Source organism: Mauremys mutica, chromosome 1, assembly GCF_020497125.1.
Source record: "Mauremys mutica isolate MM-2020 ecotype Southern chromosome 1, ASM2049712v1, whole genome shotgun sequence".
Taxonomy (NCBI): domain Eukaryota; kingdom Metazoa; phylum Chordata; order Testudines; family Geoemydidae; genus Mauremys; species Mauremys mutica.
Window position 1 is genome coordinate 29,217,347 of NC_059072.1, and position 18,847 is coordinate 29,236,193.

Sequence of the window (18,847 nt, forward strand, 5' to 3'; positions counted from 1 at the left end):
CTGTTACAGGGGGTATCCACCTCCCCTCTCATTCAGGATTGCATGTGTCACCTACTCACTCATTCATAGTCTTGCAACGTCACTGGGGCATCTACATCAATTTCTGAGATGGAAAAATAAAGTATTGATGTATTTTTGACTTTCGTGTGTTAAGCATTTTGTCCTTTTTGAAAATGGATGTCTGTAGAAAAACGCTGTGAGCAAAGAGGAGTCAACAGTGTGTGATCTGACATTTGCAGAGCAGAGTTTGGGAACCTTTGAGACAGAATATCACAATAGTAGAAATTTAATGTTACATGTAACAAAGTGTTCACTTCTCTTTTGCTACCCCACTGCCTTTGAAAGAATACACCAGGTTTAAGACCTAGAAAACTAAAACTCACTCCAGCGTCTTGCGAGAAAGAAAGTCTTTAAGAATTGTTTTATCCAGGCATGCTCAACAGCTCCAAAACCATTTTGGTCTAGCTAAGACAACATTTTTCTGAGTTCTCCATGATGGCAAATTACTGAGGGAAGATCTCCAACGCTGATGTCATCTAGTGACTGAATTAAATCTTTTTTAAAATTAAGTACATTTTCGGTCTACATCATGTAAACTCACAAGAATTAAAGAAAAAGTTTACAACACATAAAAGACAAAAAATCAGATATGCTATAGATTTAAATGTTAGATGTATTGCATAAGGCAAAATGAGATATTGTCATTTGCATGAATATATTTCTGTATCATCTGAAACATTTTACCCACTTTGTAGCTTATACATGATCATGTTATATATTTATATGTTATATATTATTTCAAATACAATCAAATATATCAGTTCATTCTTGTGCCAGCATTCCACCACATTTTATTCTTCTAATTAAAGATTATTATTATTATTCATTAAAGATTCAAGATTAAAAAACACTCCCTCCACAATCAATCCACCGTGACTTCACTTACAGAATAAGGGACAGCAATAATCTCAGGAGATAGCCAGATTTTCAAACTCATACCGGAGTTATTTTAGAGATGCTAGTGCTCTCCTGGAAGCTAAATCCATGAACCCAAAATTAGAGCCTTCCAAATATCCCTGCAGGAATTCTTTGCAGATATATAAAAGTCATATACTTCACTGATCCCCAGGTAAACCTAGTTGTCCCAACTACCCTAAAACACACACACGTAAACAGACTTAACAGAAGCATGGATGCAAAGTCACGTACAGCATATGTGTGAGAAATAAGGAGATAGAAAAGAGGGGAGATGAAAGAAAGAATGAGCAAAAGAGAAAAAAGAGAGATAACAGGCACTGGGGAAAATGGTAAGGGAATATATGAGAGGAGGAGGAAGAGATGGGAATGGCAGAAGAATAAATAAAAATAAAGAAGAGAAATTGGGGACAGAGAAAAGAAAGAGTGGGAAATGCAAAATGATACAAAATCCCATCAGTATGTATAGGCCAGACTTGTTAATTAGCAGGAATCATATAGTACGATATCAATAAGGTCCACTTAGGAAGGAAAAATCAGTTTCACACATACAGAATGGGAAGAGACTGTCTAGGAAGGAGTATGGCAGAAAGGGATCTAGGGGTTATAGTGGACCACAAGCTAAATATGAATCAACAGTGTGATGCTGTTGCAAAAAAAGCAAACGTGATTCTGGGTTGCATTAACAGGTGTGTTGTGAGCAAGACATGAGAAGTCATTCTTCCGCTCTACTCTGCACTGGTTAGGCCTCAACTGGAGTATTGCGTCCAGTTCTGGGCATCGCATTCCAAGAAAGATGTGGAGCAACAAGAATGATTAAAGGTCTTGAGAACATGACCTATGAAAGAAGGCTGAAAGAATTGGGTTTGTTTAGTTTGGAAAAGAGAAGACTGAGAGGGGACATGATAGCAGTTTTCAGGTATCTAAAAGGGTATCATAAGGAGGAGGGAGAAAACTTGTTCACCTTAGCCTCTAAGGATAGAGCAAGAAGCAATGGGCTTAAACTGCAGCAAGGGAGGTTTAGGCTGGACATTAGGAAAAACTTCCTAACTGTCAGGGTGGTTAAACACTGGAATAAATTGCCTAGAGAGGTTGTGGAATCTCCATCTCTGGAGATATTTAAGAGTAGGTTAGATAAATGTCTATCAGGGATGGTCTAGACAGTATTTGGTCCTGCCATGAGGGCAGGGGACTGGACTCGATGACCTCTCAAGGTCCCTTCCAGTCCTAGAATCTATGAATAATTTTCCACTTCAACAGTTCCCTCCCCTAACCAATTCAGTAGTGTGTTACTTACTAACCTATGCCGACTGCATTCCCACTCAAACTTCAGGAGAACATCCAAGACTGGGAAACAAAAGGAACTGCCAAGCTTTTTATATAAATCTTCAAATTGCAAATACACATCACTCAGAATGCAACAACAGTTCCTTACAGAATATTTCTTAAATTCTAGCAGATGTACAATACACAACCCCTCCATGAAACTATGCTTCATATCAGTATGAAAATAGCACAAAATGGGGAGGAGGAAGCACTCACTTCTGCAGGAAATAACTGTATTAATGACATATTGCCATCATATCAAACTCATATCATAGCAATTATGATTTCCACCTAACTGGACTGCACCATTGGCTGAAGAATGACTTCTTGTTTCAGGAAAGAGATGAGGGCTCATCTAATCAAAGGTATTTGCCACAGTGTTTTTGATTTACCAAAGCTCCTAGTATGATTGACTACTAAAAATAAGGAAATATTGCACGGTGTAATATATACTTACATGGTGGCCTGTCAGGTGTCACCAGTCTTGAACCTAGGCATGGGGTTGCCAAGCAAGAGCCTTACCCTCTGTGCCACCGCGCCGCAAGGTCAGATGAGGGAACTGCAGCTAACACTCAGGGGTGCTGGAACAATTTGTATAGTGGGGGTGCTTAAAGCCATTGAACTAAACTGTAAACCCTGTATGTGATGGAAACCACTTCAAGCCGGGGGTGCAGTAGCACCCCCAGCATCCCTTGTTCCAGCACCTATGCTAACACCCCACTGCCAGAGGCTACATCTATTGACTCAACTGGGTCAGGTGACTAGCAGCAGACAGCTCATTGGACATGACCTGGCATAAAGCTTCCTGTTCCTGTCCCACCCCTTGTCTGAGCAACTAGTTGCCAGACCTGCTGCTGACCAGAGACCCTAAGACCAAGTTCCTGCCTCTTTGGCCTGGTCTTGCTCCTGTTTCCAATCCTTGTTCCTTGTCCTAATTCCAGTGACTGATTCCTGCTTGACCCTTGGACTGACCTCTGACTCCAGTTCCAGCAGTATCCTTGGCATGGCTACTGACACTGACCTTTGGTGTAGTTCCTCACTCTGATTCTGGATTGATCCTTGTGAACTCCAACTGTGACCCAGCTCCCACCACAGCTCTAACCAGGTCAGACCGCCCCTTACAGGCCCTGACATTGGCCTGACAGTACCATTATTTGCATGGCTTTAAACATTTTAAATCTATCATTTCAGTCAAATGGTATTTTTGAGCAAACATTGTATATCGGGCAAATATTAATATAAATTTCCATAAATTCTATACTGTGCTGAAACTAATGTAAACAATTATAAGAAAATGAAGGAAAACTTATGATCTATACCAAGATCTTCCAGAAACGTTAATAAATTCCCTTAATCTGTCCACTCTTTGAGACAGCAAGGAGATCAATGCAATTATTCTTGGTTCTAAATGTCATCTAAGCAAAAATAAAACAAACAGGTACTTAATTGTTCGGTGCCTAATGAACTGCTGCATTGCTACAGAAATGTGTTGTCTAGGGGTTTAGGAACAAGATAGGGAATCAAGTTTTCCAGTCATAGTCAAACCAACTATCAGCTGACTTGTGCAAGCCAGTTAAACACTCTTCCTTAGTTTCTCATCCATAAAATAGGGATAATGCTTACTGAACTACTTCATTGAAAGGATAAGACTATATTTGTATAGCACTTTGAACATGAAAACAATCTGAGTCAACGACAAAAATTTCCACTAACTTCAATGGGACCAGGATTTGGCCCTATATAAATTGGAGTGCAATGGAACAGGGGTGTGTATTTGTCAATTCCACAGAAGTATGTGGTTCTCTAATAATGAACACACACATGCTTATGTGCCTCGCTGAACCAGGGACATATTCAGATAAATTTGTGTGTGCAATGAATGTACATGGCCCATGGCAAACTAGGAGAGATGCTCATCTAAAATACTTTAATTTACAATGTCAGTGACTAAGGCCCTGTTCCTGCAAAGGTTTGGGAAACGTCTATACTACAAAGCCCATTCCTTAAAGGGTAGACACAGCATATGCTGTGGAGGAGGAGTTCTGCTGGCACAGTAATACCACTTCCCTGAACAATGATAGCTATGCTGACCGAAGCACTCTTTTGTCAGCATAGTTATATTTATAGTGGGGGTTTCGCCAGGACAGCTGTATTGGCTAAAGGGGGGGATTTTTTTCACACTCCTAGTTGACATAGCTGTGCCAGCATAACTTTGAGGGTAGAGTATGTCTAATACTCATCAATAAAATTAAGCATGATGGTAAGTGTTTGAAGATTCTTGGGTCCCAGTTCTGCAATAACCTTAAAGTAGTGGCTGCTCACTTCTAGTTGTATTTCAACGATTTCTTTTAGAAAAAAATCTTTACAGGATTCCTGTAAATCTCTCTTTCATGTAAGGATATACACACAAACGGATATTTTGGAAGATATAGAGAGCCTGCTTCACCTCTAATTTACCCGAGTGTAAATCAGGAGTAACTTTCAATTAAGTCAATGTTACATTGGTGTAAAACCATGTTACGTAAATTCATAATCAGGTCTCTATTGTAGATTTCTTAGTTTCAGAGGTTTCTGCTTACCAATTGCTAAAATACCCTGGTAATTGGTATAGTATAAGTCTAGATTAGATAATATCAGCTAAAGAGTTCATGGGGTATAACTTTCTGATATAAAAATTAAAGAATTAAATAAAAAGAATGAATCATACCATTATGTTGTCCTTGTATCAAAACAGTCACCATTTTCTGCTCTATACATCTAGTTATGACTTACATCCTACTTCTACCATTCTCTTCTCCTCATGGCTATCTCTCTCCACTTTGTACACTTCCTTTTAACCCATACTCACTCTCATGCCTTCATCAAAACATTTAAAGCAGAAATTTATGTTCTGTAAATCAAGTTGTTAGCCTCCTCAAGATTTTTTTTAAATGTATGTCTTCAATAAAAAGCACACTTCATCTCCTCCCACATCTTGTGTGGCACATCACCAATAGCTGCCTGTAATTAGCTGCAGAATTACTCGATTTCACCAACTTTTCAGTTAACAGATGGTGCATACACTTTAGTCAGTCAGATTTACAGTACTTCAGCTACTTTTTGATATATTAAACTAACTGGCATTATCGATTGTTTCTGTTAGAGATATTTAAAACATTTTGAAAATTTTAAAAACAAATATGTGAAACTTTATCTTCTAAAGTAAAGGCATGAAAGTCTTTTACCCTCTGAGACCAACCTGTGGCTGAAGTTCTCTTGGTTTCTTCTGGTCATAACTGAATACAACATTAATGTTGGGATTGATTTTTAAGAAATCTATGATGAACAACAGCTGATGTAACAGTAGTGTTCAGAATCTGCTTATTCACATTTGAAGTAAGTGCTGCAAGTGCTTCTCCTTTCAAATCCCAAGGTGGATATAAAGTTGATCAAGATTCTAAATCATAATAACCACCAGACACTTGTCAAGGGCAGTCATTGACAAGAGTCACATTATTAATGCTTCAAATGTTCATTTCCAGTTTAGGTGGTTAATGCTGAAAAAACAAGGTAGCACATCTCATTCTCTTCCCCCACCCCACCCCAATATTTTTTTGCAGTGGCTAAAAAGCAATAATATAGGTACAAATTTGTAAGACAAAAATCTTGTCCCTAGTGCTGAGCATAAATTACTGGGCTCTGGCTGGGAAGATCTGCAGGAACTAAGGAAGCAGGAGAGTAAATTCTCTTCCCCCTCCTCCACCCTCCCCCAAAAAAGTGCAAATTCACTTTTAACAGCTCATAGACTTAAATTACTATTTGTGTGTACGCACGCAAGAGAGAGAAATGGAGCCATTAGATCTGCAGAGCTTTTCCTCGTCCCCAAAAATATCTCTCTGTGACTCTGATCAGGGAACTGCAGAATGGTATAGGGACCCACAAACCACTTACGCTAGCTCTCCAAGATCTATTCCACCCACCACTGTGCTTCAGAAGCACACCAATTCCATTGTTTCAGGGCCTTTCATGCTCATGGATGTGGGAGACATGATTTTCTCCTCAGGAAAAACCACGTTCACACCCATTTATATCCCATATCACTCACAACGTACGTTTCCTAACTTATGAGTGACCACAGATTAACATTTCACCCAAACATACAATTATCTTAATCATTGTGCTATAGTTTTTTAAGAGACACAATTTCTCCTTTCATTAGGTTTAGCATGGTTCAGTATCAAAGCCCAATACTTTATAGGATAAGAATCATCACTCACTTACATTTTAATTTTATTATTGGGTAGTGCAATAAGAGCTCACTATTAAAAAAAATGTATTCTGTAGCTGAGAGTACATATTTATTATTTCCATTACCAAAATGTCTAGGAGCCCCAGTCATGGACTAGAATCCATGGAGCTAGGTGCTGTACAAACACAGAATAGAAAGATGGTCTCTGCCTCAAAGAGTTTATAATCTAAGTATAATTTTATCACTAGTGAGTGATAAAAAAGAGCCTTACTGAAAGAATATATTCATAATCAAATATAAGGAAGCTCTTCAATTTATTAAAGGCATAAATTGTTGATAAACGGGCTGAAATTAATCAAATGGTTATTTGAAACATAACTGTATGTATACAGTTATATGTATTTTAGCAGCCAATTATGTCAAATAAAATTGATTAAAAAAAAAGGTTGAATGGACCAAAAAATGTCCTGCTTCCAAACTGAAATACATATTCTGTATACTGAAGTATGATGGTTATATAATTAAACATTTTAAAAACATATATGGGTTGATAATTTGGGCTTCAAAGTCATTCACATTAATTCTTCTAACTACTTGATGCAACTCAAACTGTTAAAAATGACAGTTTTTGTTAGTTTGTTTTGGGGGGGTTGTTTTTTAAACACGCTGCATAACTAACCTGTGGATTCTAGAAAGAATTAAATGGTAACGAGAATGCCCTTTAGGTTTAAAAAAAAAGTATATTTTTACAGCATCAGTCCACCACTTGTTTATGGGGATTAGAAAGAAATCTTCTTGTAGAGGTAAATTATTCCATTATGATGTTTATTGAACTTCTCTCTTAAACAGCTGATATTAGCCACTGTAAGAGACAGGATACTGAACTAAGCAGATCATTGTGCTGATCCAATATTGCAGTTCCTATTTACCTAACTGACAAAGCATGGCTTTTGGTACAAGAAAGCAATAAAAAATTGTCCAGAGCAGAAAATTCATCAGAGTAAAATATCGGTCTTCAAGTTCATTCATGCTGCCGTACGCAGGGGATTACTACTGAAAATTGGAATCAACAGGTAACAGCAGAAATGAGAATCTTATTTTATATTAAGTATTTTAAGACTCAATAACATTTTCAACTCTTATATATCAAATGTTTTTGCTATCAAATAGGGAAATCCCTGTTCAGAAGATAGATATATAACCACACAATCTAGAAAAGCTTTCTGAAGCCATTATTTCTATTGAAATGATAAAGAAGTACTCTATGGCTTACATGCACAATCAGCAAACAGGCATGACTTTGTGCAATATAAAAGCCTGACCTAAGCAGAAGCCACAACACTTTGTTATGTCGCTAAAAATACACCTCTATCCCGATACAACGCTGTCCTCAGGAGCCAAAAAATCTTACCGTGTTATAGGTGAAACCGCATTATATCGAACTTGCTTTGATCCGCCGGAGCGTGCAGCCCCCAGCCCCAACCCCCCTCCACGGAGTGCTGCTTTACCATGTTATATCCAAATTCGTATTATAACAGGTCGCGTTATATTGGGGTAAAGGTGTAGCTTGATTGGCTTGTAGAAGTAATGAAATATTAATTTCTAAAGCCAAAAAAATGCATCAAAAAGTATGAATAGTTTTGCAACTAAAACTCACTGATTCACTTCACTAATGTTCTGACCACCTTTACCTGCTTCTTTTCCAGCTGTGAATATTTGATGAGGGAGGTTTTATTTGTAAGAGTATTTGTGGAAAGTAAAAGCGCTGTATTGTGTGTACATGACTATTCACAAGTGTATTTGTGCGCAAGATGCCTCTGCAGCCAATCTAAAAGCTGTTTGTGGGCTAGAACTTTGAAGGGGATGAAAGCAGAAGAGAAGAAAGAATAAAACCCCCAAACACACAATTGTTTTAAAAAATTAATTAAAAAATGAAAAGCATTGATGAGGAGATGGTAGGTGCATGGCTGGAACCACCACCAGGAGAGATGACAGAAGAATCTCTAATTTAGTAGTACATGAGACAGAGAAGCATGCCAAGTCATCCAACTGTATGCCTGATGTGTCACCAGGAAGTAAAGAGAAGTAATAATCTCTCTTCTAGGATCTTGGCCCTTTTGAACCACCTTTCCAGGATGCCTCCAGAGGTTTTCAGTTGTGCTGCATTCTCATGAGCTGCCACCACTGCCCAGCTCACAGAGCAAAGGGCTGCTTGAGTTCCCAGGCAATGGAGTTATTCTGAGGAATAGGCCAATCAACAACATTACCTTCATCATATCCATTGCAGGAGAGGGCGGGGGGAGAGGCACATCCTGATGATATGAAAGACCTGCATGACCATGCTCACCCAGAACTGGGCTGATGCTGTGATTATGAGTGAGGGGGATCTTGAGCACCAAGACGAAAGTTAACGAGGCCATGTGTTGCTGGAACAGCATGAACAGGCAATTTTGGAGAGCATACATCTACTGGCAATGCTCAAGTAGGCAGTGGAGGCGGTCCAGCATCTATTGAGGCATCAGTGGGACAACATATAGAGCGGTACACCAGCTGCCTGGTGGACTGATCCAGTACTGCACGGAGGCACTGACCCAGCCTTAGACACATGAAACCCCAGCTCAGTTCTGGGCTCTTGAAGCACCAGGGTGATGTGTCTCTCTGAAGGTGATGCAAAGCTACTGCACTTTTTAGGTTTGGAACATTCTGAGCACAGTTAAAAAGAACTGTCAGTTGGCAGCAGTTGCAGGAACAGTGGGTGGAGAATGAATTTAGGAATGAAGTGGGCTGACTGCAGCTTATAACAAGAACCCTCTCACTGGTCTAACATGATTATTTTGCTATTACTTTACTGTTCTTGTTGATATTCTAATCCAATTAAAGACATTGTAGGTAATTAAAAAGCCATGATTGGCTGATTGGATTTTGGGAGACATAACACAGATAGTATCGGTAAATAAAATGACTTATTAGAACTGGCTGAGGCACGAGGAGCCTGACAAGAGACTGGTATAGCAGTGCCTTCAGAGAGCTTGAATTAAAGCCACGAGGCCAGTGTGCAGCTCCATCAGGGAGCTCCTTCACTAACTACAGCCTGAAAGGAACTGACTGAAAGCCTCTAAACAGACATGAGACCCTGGCAACTAGCAATAACACTAGAGAGGGAACTAATCTCAGTTACCAGTACCTCAGAGTACCAATATCTTAGAGTTGTAGGAGTTCCCAGACTTTCTGTCACTAGAAGATTCACACCAAAATCAGAATTCCATATTGAAGGTTTGATTAATAAATAAATAACTAATCAGTAGCATGTTTTTTTTTAAATGCTGCATGTCTATGCTGTAGGGAAAACTGGGAGAAATATTTGATTTTACAAACAGCTACTGTAAATTCTCTGGGACAAGGAGGAGAGTGGATAAAAAAATCTTTTCTTAACAAGTTTTAAAAATGGATTTCTTTTTTGTTATTTAAATTAAATATACGTTGTTTTTTTTAAAAAAAACACATTTAAAATGAAATGTGAAATTGATAACATATAAGATCTAACCTTATAATACGCTATTCAAATCATTTCAATTAAGTACCAAAAATATTAAGCAGTACATGTTTGCTGCCAACCTTTAAAACCACTGAACTGCTAGAAGTCACTGGATAAGCACCTGGAAGTGGTAAGCCAGATTTTGACAGCAGGAGCCTCTTATGCAGGTGCAGAGAGAATATTTTCTTCATTTCAGTTTATTCAATTTAGTTCAGTTCAATGACTAAAGTTAAGAAACAAATTAGGAGTTGAAAAAACAGGAAAGCTTGTTTCCCTCTTCTAATTTAGGAATAAAAACTTGGTGCTAGAAGGTAAAATCTACTAGTTCTAAAATCCTGAACGACATGGTGACCAGAAACAATCAGTTCAATTCACTAAATACAGATAATACTTCCCTTGTTTAATAAATCAGTTAGTTTTAAATACAAAACATGTTTTGATCAACTTTTTTTCTTATGTATCCAGCACCTTATAAGCTTGTATTATTTTAAAAAAATATATTTTTAATTGAATTGACTTTCCATCCAAATAGAGCTTCACAAATCACCGGTAAAAAATGAATCATCTCAGTAAATGAGTCATTCACCCTCCTCTAACATAATACAAAAGTAAAAACTAAATCTGAATAAATATAAGTTAAGCTATATGGTTGCTTAAATAAATGTGTACAGATAGAGAGTATCCTCTTGGTTAGCAAAACAAAGGCAATTTAGTGTTAAGGCTATATTTAGTTGTAAATCAATCAACTACTAAGAATCAACCTTTCTTTAAGAAAAATAACTGAACAGTACCAATGCAAAACAACAATTTAAATCAAGGATTCCTGTGTGCTGATTTAAATCAAAGCAACTTAATCAATCCACTCTGACAAGGAGTTTGTGTCCCTACATGTTGGTAACAGTGCCTTGTACAACAGAGACCTGATTCTGACTGGAGACTCTAAGCCCTGCCATATAAATAAATAATAAACAACAATAGGACTGTGTAATAGGAATTGTGAGAAAAGTGATTTGTAAGTGCTTCTGAGTAATGAAGATTAATTTTACTCTGCAGAGACTGATTAAGAATACTCCACTATCGTTATTCTGCCGATCTGGTGAGTGACTGTTGGGAATGAGTCAAGTATTGAACCGGAGCTAGGGAAAACAGGGATGTGCTGAAGGTCATTCAAGGCCACATAAACTCTCTAGGAGCAGTAGACATATACATAAAACTCTGTATCCACTAGCAGGAGATAAGACATAATTTTGTTCTTTACTTTATGGAATTCCACTTCCTCACTTTCTGGTGCGGAATCACTGTAAAGAGGGGTACATAAAAATAGGCAGAACCCTTATAAATACAACATCCAAGTGTTTGTATACCGCTAGGAACAGGGAAAGGGCTCTGCTGGAATGCCTGGCACTGGGAGAAGTTCTGAACATAACTGGTGTTTCAGAAATAGAGTAGGAGAAAAATCAGATTGAGTATCACAACCCCTGCAACAAGCTATACAGGAAATTCAGATTAGTTACAAGGCTGGGGGGCAGAGGGGAAATCACACTACGTATAATGGAATACATATACTACTGAAAGAACATATCTGAGTGGAGACAGTCTTGAGTCAGAATCTGTAAGGACACAAAATCTGCATGGATACAAATAGTATTAACCAAAACACAAGAGTGCAGCTGAAACAGAAGTAGAGCTCAACTGATTTACAACTGGCCTTGACATTATGGAGAGAGATGTGGTATACACTGTACTAATGGACCTGGCAAAATCCATTACTGAAGCATAATGGCTTGTGACTGGAGGCCTGGAGAACCTGCCACACCCCATTTCTACCTTTCTTGTCTATTATGTCTGCAGCCAGTCCAGTGGAAACAGAACAGAGCCCTGTTAAAGCTGCTCGTCAGCAGGAACAGCAGGCTGTGTAAGAAAGAGGTACAGAAAAACCACACGCACACACACCCATCCTGTGTGCAGCGTTTTGTTATCCCGACCTCCCTCACTTAACACTATGCAAGGGAAGGAGAAGCAATTTCCCCTTTAAAAAAGAAAAAAAAATTACTGTTCCTTCACTAATGAATTGAAAAAAGGCCACCATTTAACAAATGTTTTGTTCTGATATGATTGTGCAGTTGGCTCTGCAGCAGGTAACTAAAACCTGAAAAACTTCCTGCTAGCATCACTGATCATGCTGGTACACAAAGTAGTAGAGAAAAATGAAGCACGTGGGTTTATGCTGCATAGGAGAAAATGGAAGTGCAGGGGTGTGTTCAACAGAAAGAGGGAGAAGGAATCAGTATCTGATAATCTTGAATGGGAAAATTAAACAAGATGGCAAAACATATTATGACCAAATCTTTTTACTATTAAATAATATTGGCTATTTTGAGGGAAGGTGATGGGAGTTAGTAGTATGATTCTCTTTTACATGTTTAGAATATACACCTCTACTCTGATATAACGTGGGCCTATATAACGCGAATTCGGATATAACGCTGTAAAGCAGCGCTTCCGGGGACGGGGCTGCTTTACCTTGTTATATCCGAATTTGTGTTACCGCAAGCAGTTCCTCTGCGCTGCAGCCCTCCCCGGGCCAAACAGCTGATTGGCACGGCAAGCCTGGGAGAGAGGGGGGAGAAGCGGAGCTGCGGCACACTCGTGGGAGGAGGTGGAACGAAGGTGAGCTGGGGCAGGGGGGGCCCGAGGAGGGCCGCAGCAAGTAATTGGAGTACAGAGGAACCGCTCCCCACTCCAGCTCATCTCCGCCTCCTCCTCTGAGCGCACTGCTACCGCTCCGCTCCTCCCCCCATCCCCAGGCTTGCCAGGCCAAACAGCTCATTGGCACGACAAGCCTGGAAGGGAGGAAGAAGCAGAGCAGCGGGAGCGCGCTCAGGGAGGAGGCAGAGCGGAGGTGAGCTGGGGCGGGAATCTCTCTACTCTGATGTAACGCAGTCCCACCTATAACATGGCAAGATTTTTCAGCGCCCGAGGACCGCATTATATCGGGGTAGAGGTGTATTAGTCATTTAGAAGTAAGGTCAAATATTGTACCTAAATTGAGTGGGCCATTTTAACAGCTAACAGCACTTTTATCTTCATCATAAATCTGTAAAGATTTCAGTTTTAGTCCCCAAGAAAGCACTATAGTCACTTTTAAGAGTCATTTAGCAAAATTAATAAAAAAATAGCCAGAAATCATGGCACTGGGGCAGAATATTTGAGTAATTCTACTACTTCCTTGTCTGCTAGGAGACATCTGTGTATTGAGCAACCATCCTATGATATTGCTATCCCAGGACTGTTTGCAGATATCCTTCTCCTTATTCTCTATAACAGAGGGGGTCAAACTACGGCCCATGGGCCACATCCAGCCTGTAGGACCCTTCCCTCTGGCCCCCGAGCTCCTGACAGGGAGCAGGGTCAGTACAGGCTTGCAGAGGAGCCAGCCCAACTCCCCAGCAGCACGGTGAGCGGGGCGGAGGCTAGCTCCTGGCCTCTCCCCTTCTGCTCCCCTCCCTCCCTGTCACAGTTCCCCCAGCTCCTGGGCAGCGTGGCTGCAGCTCCAGCCGAGCAGCACAGCTATAGCACCGCCAGACCTGGTGCTCCAGGGCGGCACGGTCAGGGGCAGGGAGAGTTCGGGGGGGGGGGGGGGAGGCAAGGAGCAGAGGGGGTTGCAGGAGCAAGGGCAGAGCAAGACAGGGCCTCCCTCCACCCCCAGCATGCTTGGCCCCTGTTCCCAGCAGCCAAGCCCAGACAGGGAGCGAGCCCTGCCCGACTGCCAGACAGAGCAGCCAAACGAGCAGTGGAAATGCACAGGGAAAAGGACTGAGCCCTCATTTCCCCCACCCCACAGGTAATGTGAGGCGGGGAAAGCAGGGAGGGTTGGATGGGGGCAGGGGGATTCCAGGGGGGTGGTCAGGGGGTGGGGAGCAGGGGGGATTGGATAGGGGACAGGCGTCTCGGGGGGGATGGTCAGGGGGCAGAGAGGAGGGGTGTTTAGATAGGATGCTGGAGTCCCAGGGGGCAGTCGGGGTGGGGAGCAGGGGGAGTTGGATGGGGGTGGAAGGTTCTGGGCAGGGCTGGATAGGGGGCAGGGGCCAAGCCACACCTCGCGGTTTGGGGAGGCATAGCCTCCCCCAGCCTTCCCTACCCAGCCCTCCATACAATTTCTATACCCGATATGGACCCAGGGCCAAAAAGTTTGCCCACCCCTGCTCTACAGTCCTCTCCTCTGCAGGTAATGAAGTAATGGCTCAAGCTGCTCGGATACCCCTACAGGAAAAGTTGGCAGGTCTGGCCTAGCAGTGGAGTTGCAAGCTGTTTACTTAGGATTGAGGGGGAGTTAGAAAACAGAGAAGGTTGAGCTAACCACTATCTTTTGCTGGATGAGGAGAGAGCAGGCAGCCATCAGTATTGCTAAGCCCAGGCATTCAAAAATCATGAGTCAGGCTCCAAAAATCAAGACACTGGCTTAAAAATCTTGTGATTTTAAAAAATAATAAATGATGCACTCTTTTTATTTGCCTTCTGGTTTCTGAACCTTTCAGAAGTGCACTCACTTTATGTTTTCAAACTTTCCTCTGCAACAAACTACATGTAAAGTCAAATGTACATTCTTTTTAAGGAAAGCTGAGATTCTCATGCAACCTCTTGATTCCAGCTGCTGAGGCATTAAGAAAAACTGCAAACACCACAAGATTTCCCATAAAAATCATGAGAGTTAGGAAACACTGAGCCATGGTGCAGCTACGGCACTGCTCCTCCCTCCTTTCCAGTAAAACAGCTACCAGTTCCCCAGCTGGGTCAGAGCTGCAAGCTGATTTACAGGAAGGGAGGGGGCATACATTGTGAGGGACCTGTGCCCCAGAATGCAAATGGAGACTGTAGTACCTGTGAGTACCAGTTGGGGATGGGGTGCACTACGGCAGCAGGTAAGTAGTTCTGAGAACAACAGCACCTCACCTGCTGATTGCCTCCTCTTCAGCAGTCACCTCACAGCTCCACCCGCTGAAGCCGAGTCTTGATGAGGATGAGAGGAAGCCCACAGCAGTGACTGATTGGGAAGCCTGCAATCACGCAGGCAAAGAGAGGAGGAAAGAATTCTGCAAAGATGGATTGATATTTTTATAAGGGACAACATTTTTCAAACAAAGCAAGGGCTTTAGGACCAGTGGAGGGTTGCATTCTCATGAATTATAGGATTTTCCTGTTCTTTTCCTCGCACCCTCCTAAGAAGAAAATATCCCAAAATTCATAAGTACGTACACATCAGCTTCCACGACCTGGGGACCTAGTACCAAGTTTGTTAGACTAATTCTCACTAGCAAATGTTTTCATAGGTTGACAACTATGCTTCTCTTTCACAGCACTGTGGAGATGCCTCATCCTATACCATGAGTAGCATGCTACTATCTCTAGCTAGTGTCATTTTTACTTCAAAACAGGTGGTATGACTAGAGAACACAGCAAAAATCTGCCAAAGATTTTGGCACATTCTGCTGAGTACTTGCTCATGATCTGTAAAATTATGCAGATCATTAACCTTACATAAATTCTAGGAGGCTGGGTCTTTCCAAACACATGCAGAATGCAGAGATTATCACTCCATAATACCATTGCCAAGGAAGGCAGCAAAGAAGGAACCACTAAACCTTCCTCCTGGCTACAGGTGACGCATAACTTATTTGCAATTACTGTAGAGGATATGAGGTTAGAAAAATAAAAAGATTACCAAAGATGAAGGGGCAGCAAAACCCTCAATAAATTTCCAGTATGGCAGTAACTGCCTGCTGGAGGAATAGTTCTGTCTAGGTACTTATATGGCCTTCTACTCCAAAGTATTTGAGCACTTACAATTAGGCAAGAGGAGAATCCATTTTGGATAAAATGAGTTTGAAGGCAATGCTCATTAATTTTCAGTATGGATCTACATGCTAGATATGGCTAGAAAATCTTAATAGCAGTGTGAAATTCCTGATAAGTTTTAACAATCCATTTGCTTACCAGTCTAATAATAAGCAACCAAAATATTTTATGTGCAGAAGTGTGTGTGGTGGTTTTGTTTTTGTTTGCGTTTTACATTTTTAATACAAGCAAAAGCCCTTGTGTATATTAGAAAAAAAAGTGCTTTTCCTGGTGTACTTTATTTTGTTCAAGGAACCAGTATAAACTATACCAGCAAAAGCACGTTTTTTACTATTATAAATTCAGTCTAGAGCACAACATCAAGCAGAGTATGCAATCACAGTGCTCCACGATAAACATCTATTTATTTAAACTTCCAACCAAACACCTGGATCATGCATTGCTAAGCAAACAGAAGCTTAAGAATAAAGTACTATGCTGTTCTGCAACATATTTTTGAAGATGGGCTACTGTTCTCTTAGTAGACTCAGACTTTTCACGTCAAAAGGGACTACCATCATCATCTAGTCTGACTTCCTGCACATTGCAGGTCACAAAACCTCACCCACCCACTCTTGTAATAGACCCCAAATCTCTGGTTGAGTTACTGAAGTCCTCAAATCATGATTTAAAGACTTCATGTTACAGAGACTCCACCATTTACACTAGTTTAAATTTGCAAGTGACTTATGCCCCCTCGTGCAACAGAAGGTGAAAAACCCACAGGGTGTCTGCCAATCTGACCCAGGGGAAAATTCCTTTCCAACCCCAAATATGGCAATCAGTTAGACCCTGAGCATGTGGGCAGCCACATACCTGGGGAAAAGTTCTCTGTAGTAACTCAGAGCCCTCCCCATCTAGTGTCCCATCACCAGCCATTGGCGATATTTGCTGCTAGCAGTTACAGGTTGCCTACAATGGCATGTAGCCTGTCTCATCATACCATCCCCTCCATAAACATATCATGCTCAGTCTTGAAACCAGTTAAGTTTTTTTCCCCCACTACTCCCCTTGGAAGGCTGTTCCAGAACTTCACTTCTCTCATGGTTAGAAACCTTCATCTAATTTCAAGCCTAAACTTGTTGATGGCCAGTTTATATCCCGTTGTTCTCGTGTCCACATTGACACAACTTAAATAACTCCTCTCCCTCTCTGGTATTTCTCTCTCTGATATGTTTATAAAGAGCAGTCATATCTCCCCTCGCCTTCTTTTGGTTTACAGCTCTTTGCTGTCAGCCTGGGACTTAACTATCTTGAGTAGTTTTGTATCATCTGCACATTCTGCACCTCACTGTTTACCCCTTTTTCCAGATCATTTATGAATATGTTGAATAGGACTGGGTCCAGTACAGACTTCTGGGGGACACCACTATTTACTTCTCTCCATTCTGAAAACTGACCATTTATTCCTATACTTTGTTTCCTATCTTTTAACCAGTTACTGATTTATGAGAGGATCCTCCCTCTTATCCCATGACAGCTTTCTTTGCTTAAGAGCCTTTGGTGAGGGACCTTGTCAAAGGCTTTCTGAAAATCTAAGTATACTATATAGCCACTGAATTACCCTTGTCCACATGCTTGTTGACACCCTCAAAGAATTTTAACAGATTGGTGAGGCATGATTTCCCTTTACAAAAACCATGTTGACTCTTCCCCAACAAAACGAGTTCATCTATGCATTTGATAATTCTGTTCTTTACTATAGTTTCAACCATTGTTCCTGGTACTTAAGTTAGGCTTACTGGCCTATAAGTGCCAGGATCACCTCTCAAGCCTTTTTTAAAAATACATGTCACGATGGCTATCCTCCAGTCATTTGGTACAGAAGCTGATTTAAATGATAGGTTACATACCACAGTTGTTAGTTCTGCAATTTTACATCTGAGTTCCTTCAGAACTCTTGGGTGAATACCATCTGGTCCTGGTGACTTATTACTGTTTAGTTTATCAATTTGCTCCAAAACCTCCTCTAATGACACCTCAATCTGAGATAGTTCCTCAGATGTGTCACCTAAAAGGAATGGCTCAGGTCTGGGAATTCCTCACATCCTCGGCCGTGAAAACCAGTGCAAATAATTCATTTAGTTTCTCCACAATGGCCTTATCGTCCTTGAGTGCTTCTTTAGCCTCTCAATCATCCAGTGGCCTGACTGGTTATTTAGCAGGCTTACTGCTTCTGATGTACTTAAAAAAATGTTTTGCTTTTACTTTTTGAGTCTTTGGCTAGCTGTTCTTCAAATTCTTTTTCGGCCTTCCTAATTATATTTTTACACTTCACTTGCCAGTGTTTATACTTCTTTCTAATTTCCTTAATAGGATTTAACTTCCACTCTTTAAAGAATGCTTTTTTGCCTCTCACTGCTCCTTTTGCTTTGTTGGTTAGCCACAGTGGCACTTTTCTGGTCCCCTTACCATGTTTTTTAATTTGGGGTATATGTTTAAGTTGAGCCTCTATTATGGTGCCTTTTAAAAGTTTCCATGCAGCTTACTGGGATTTCACTTTTGGCACTGTACCTTTTAATTTCTGTTTAACAAACTTCCTCATTTTTGTGTACTTCCCCTTTCTGAAATTAAATGCTACCATGGTGGGCTGCTGTGGTGTTTTCCCCCCAAAGGGATGTTACATTTAATGATGTTATGGTTACTATTACCAAGCAGTTCAGCTATATTCACCTCTTGGACCATATCTTGTGCTCCACTTAGGACTAAATCAAGAATTGAGTCTCTTCCTATAAGTTCCAGGATTAGCTGCTCCAAGAAGCAGTCATTTAAGGTGTCAAGAAACTTTATCTCTGCATCCTGTCCTGAGGTGACATGTACCCAGTCAACATAGGGACAGTTGAAATCCCCTTTGAATTGTTTATTTTTATAGCTTTGCTAATCTCCCT

At 40.8% G+C, this 18,847-nt stretch overlaps 1 protein-coding gene across 3 annotated transcripts in view; it reads right to left on the minus strand.

Moving 5' to 3' along the window:
* The window catches only part of COG5 (component of oligomeric golgi complex 5), a 308,198-nt gene that overhangs the window by 203,287 nt on the left and 86,064 nt on the right, over positions 1–18,847 (minus strand). The window contains exon 1 of one of the 3 annotated variants that reach the window (XM_045030126.1): positions 10,186–10,270. The exons of the other annotated variants lie outside the window; for them this stretch is intronic. Within the exon in view, the coding sequence (XP_044886061.1) occupies positions 10,186–10,255 (70 nt within the window). The 5' untranslated portion in view covers positions 10,256–10,270. Of the gene's footprint in view, positions 1–10,185; positions 10,271–18,847 lie in introns of those variants that run through there. 3 annotated transcript variants of the gene reach the window in all.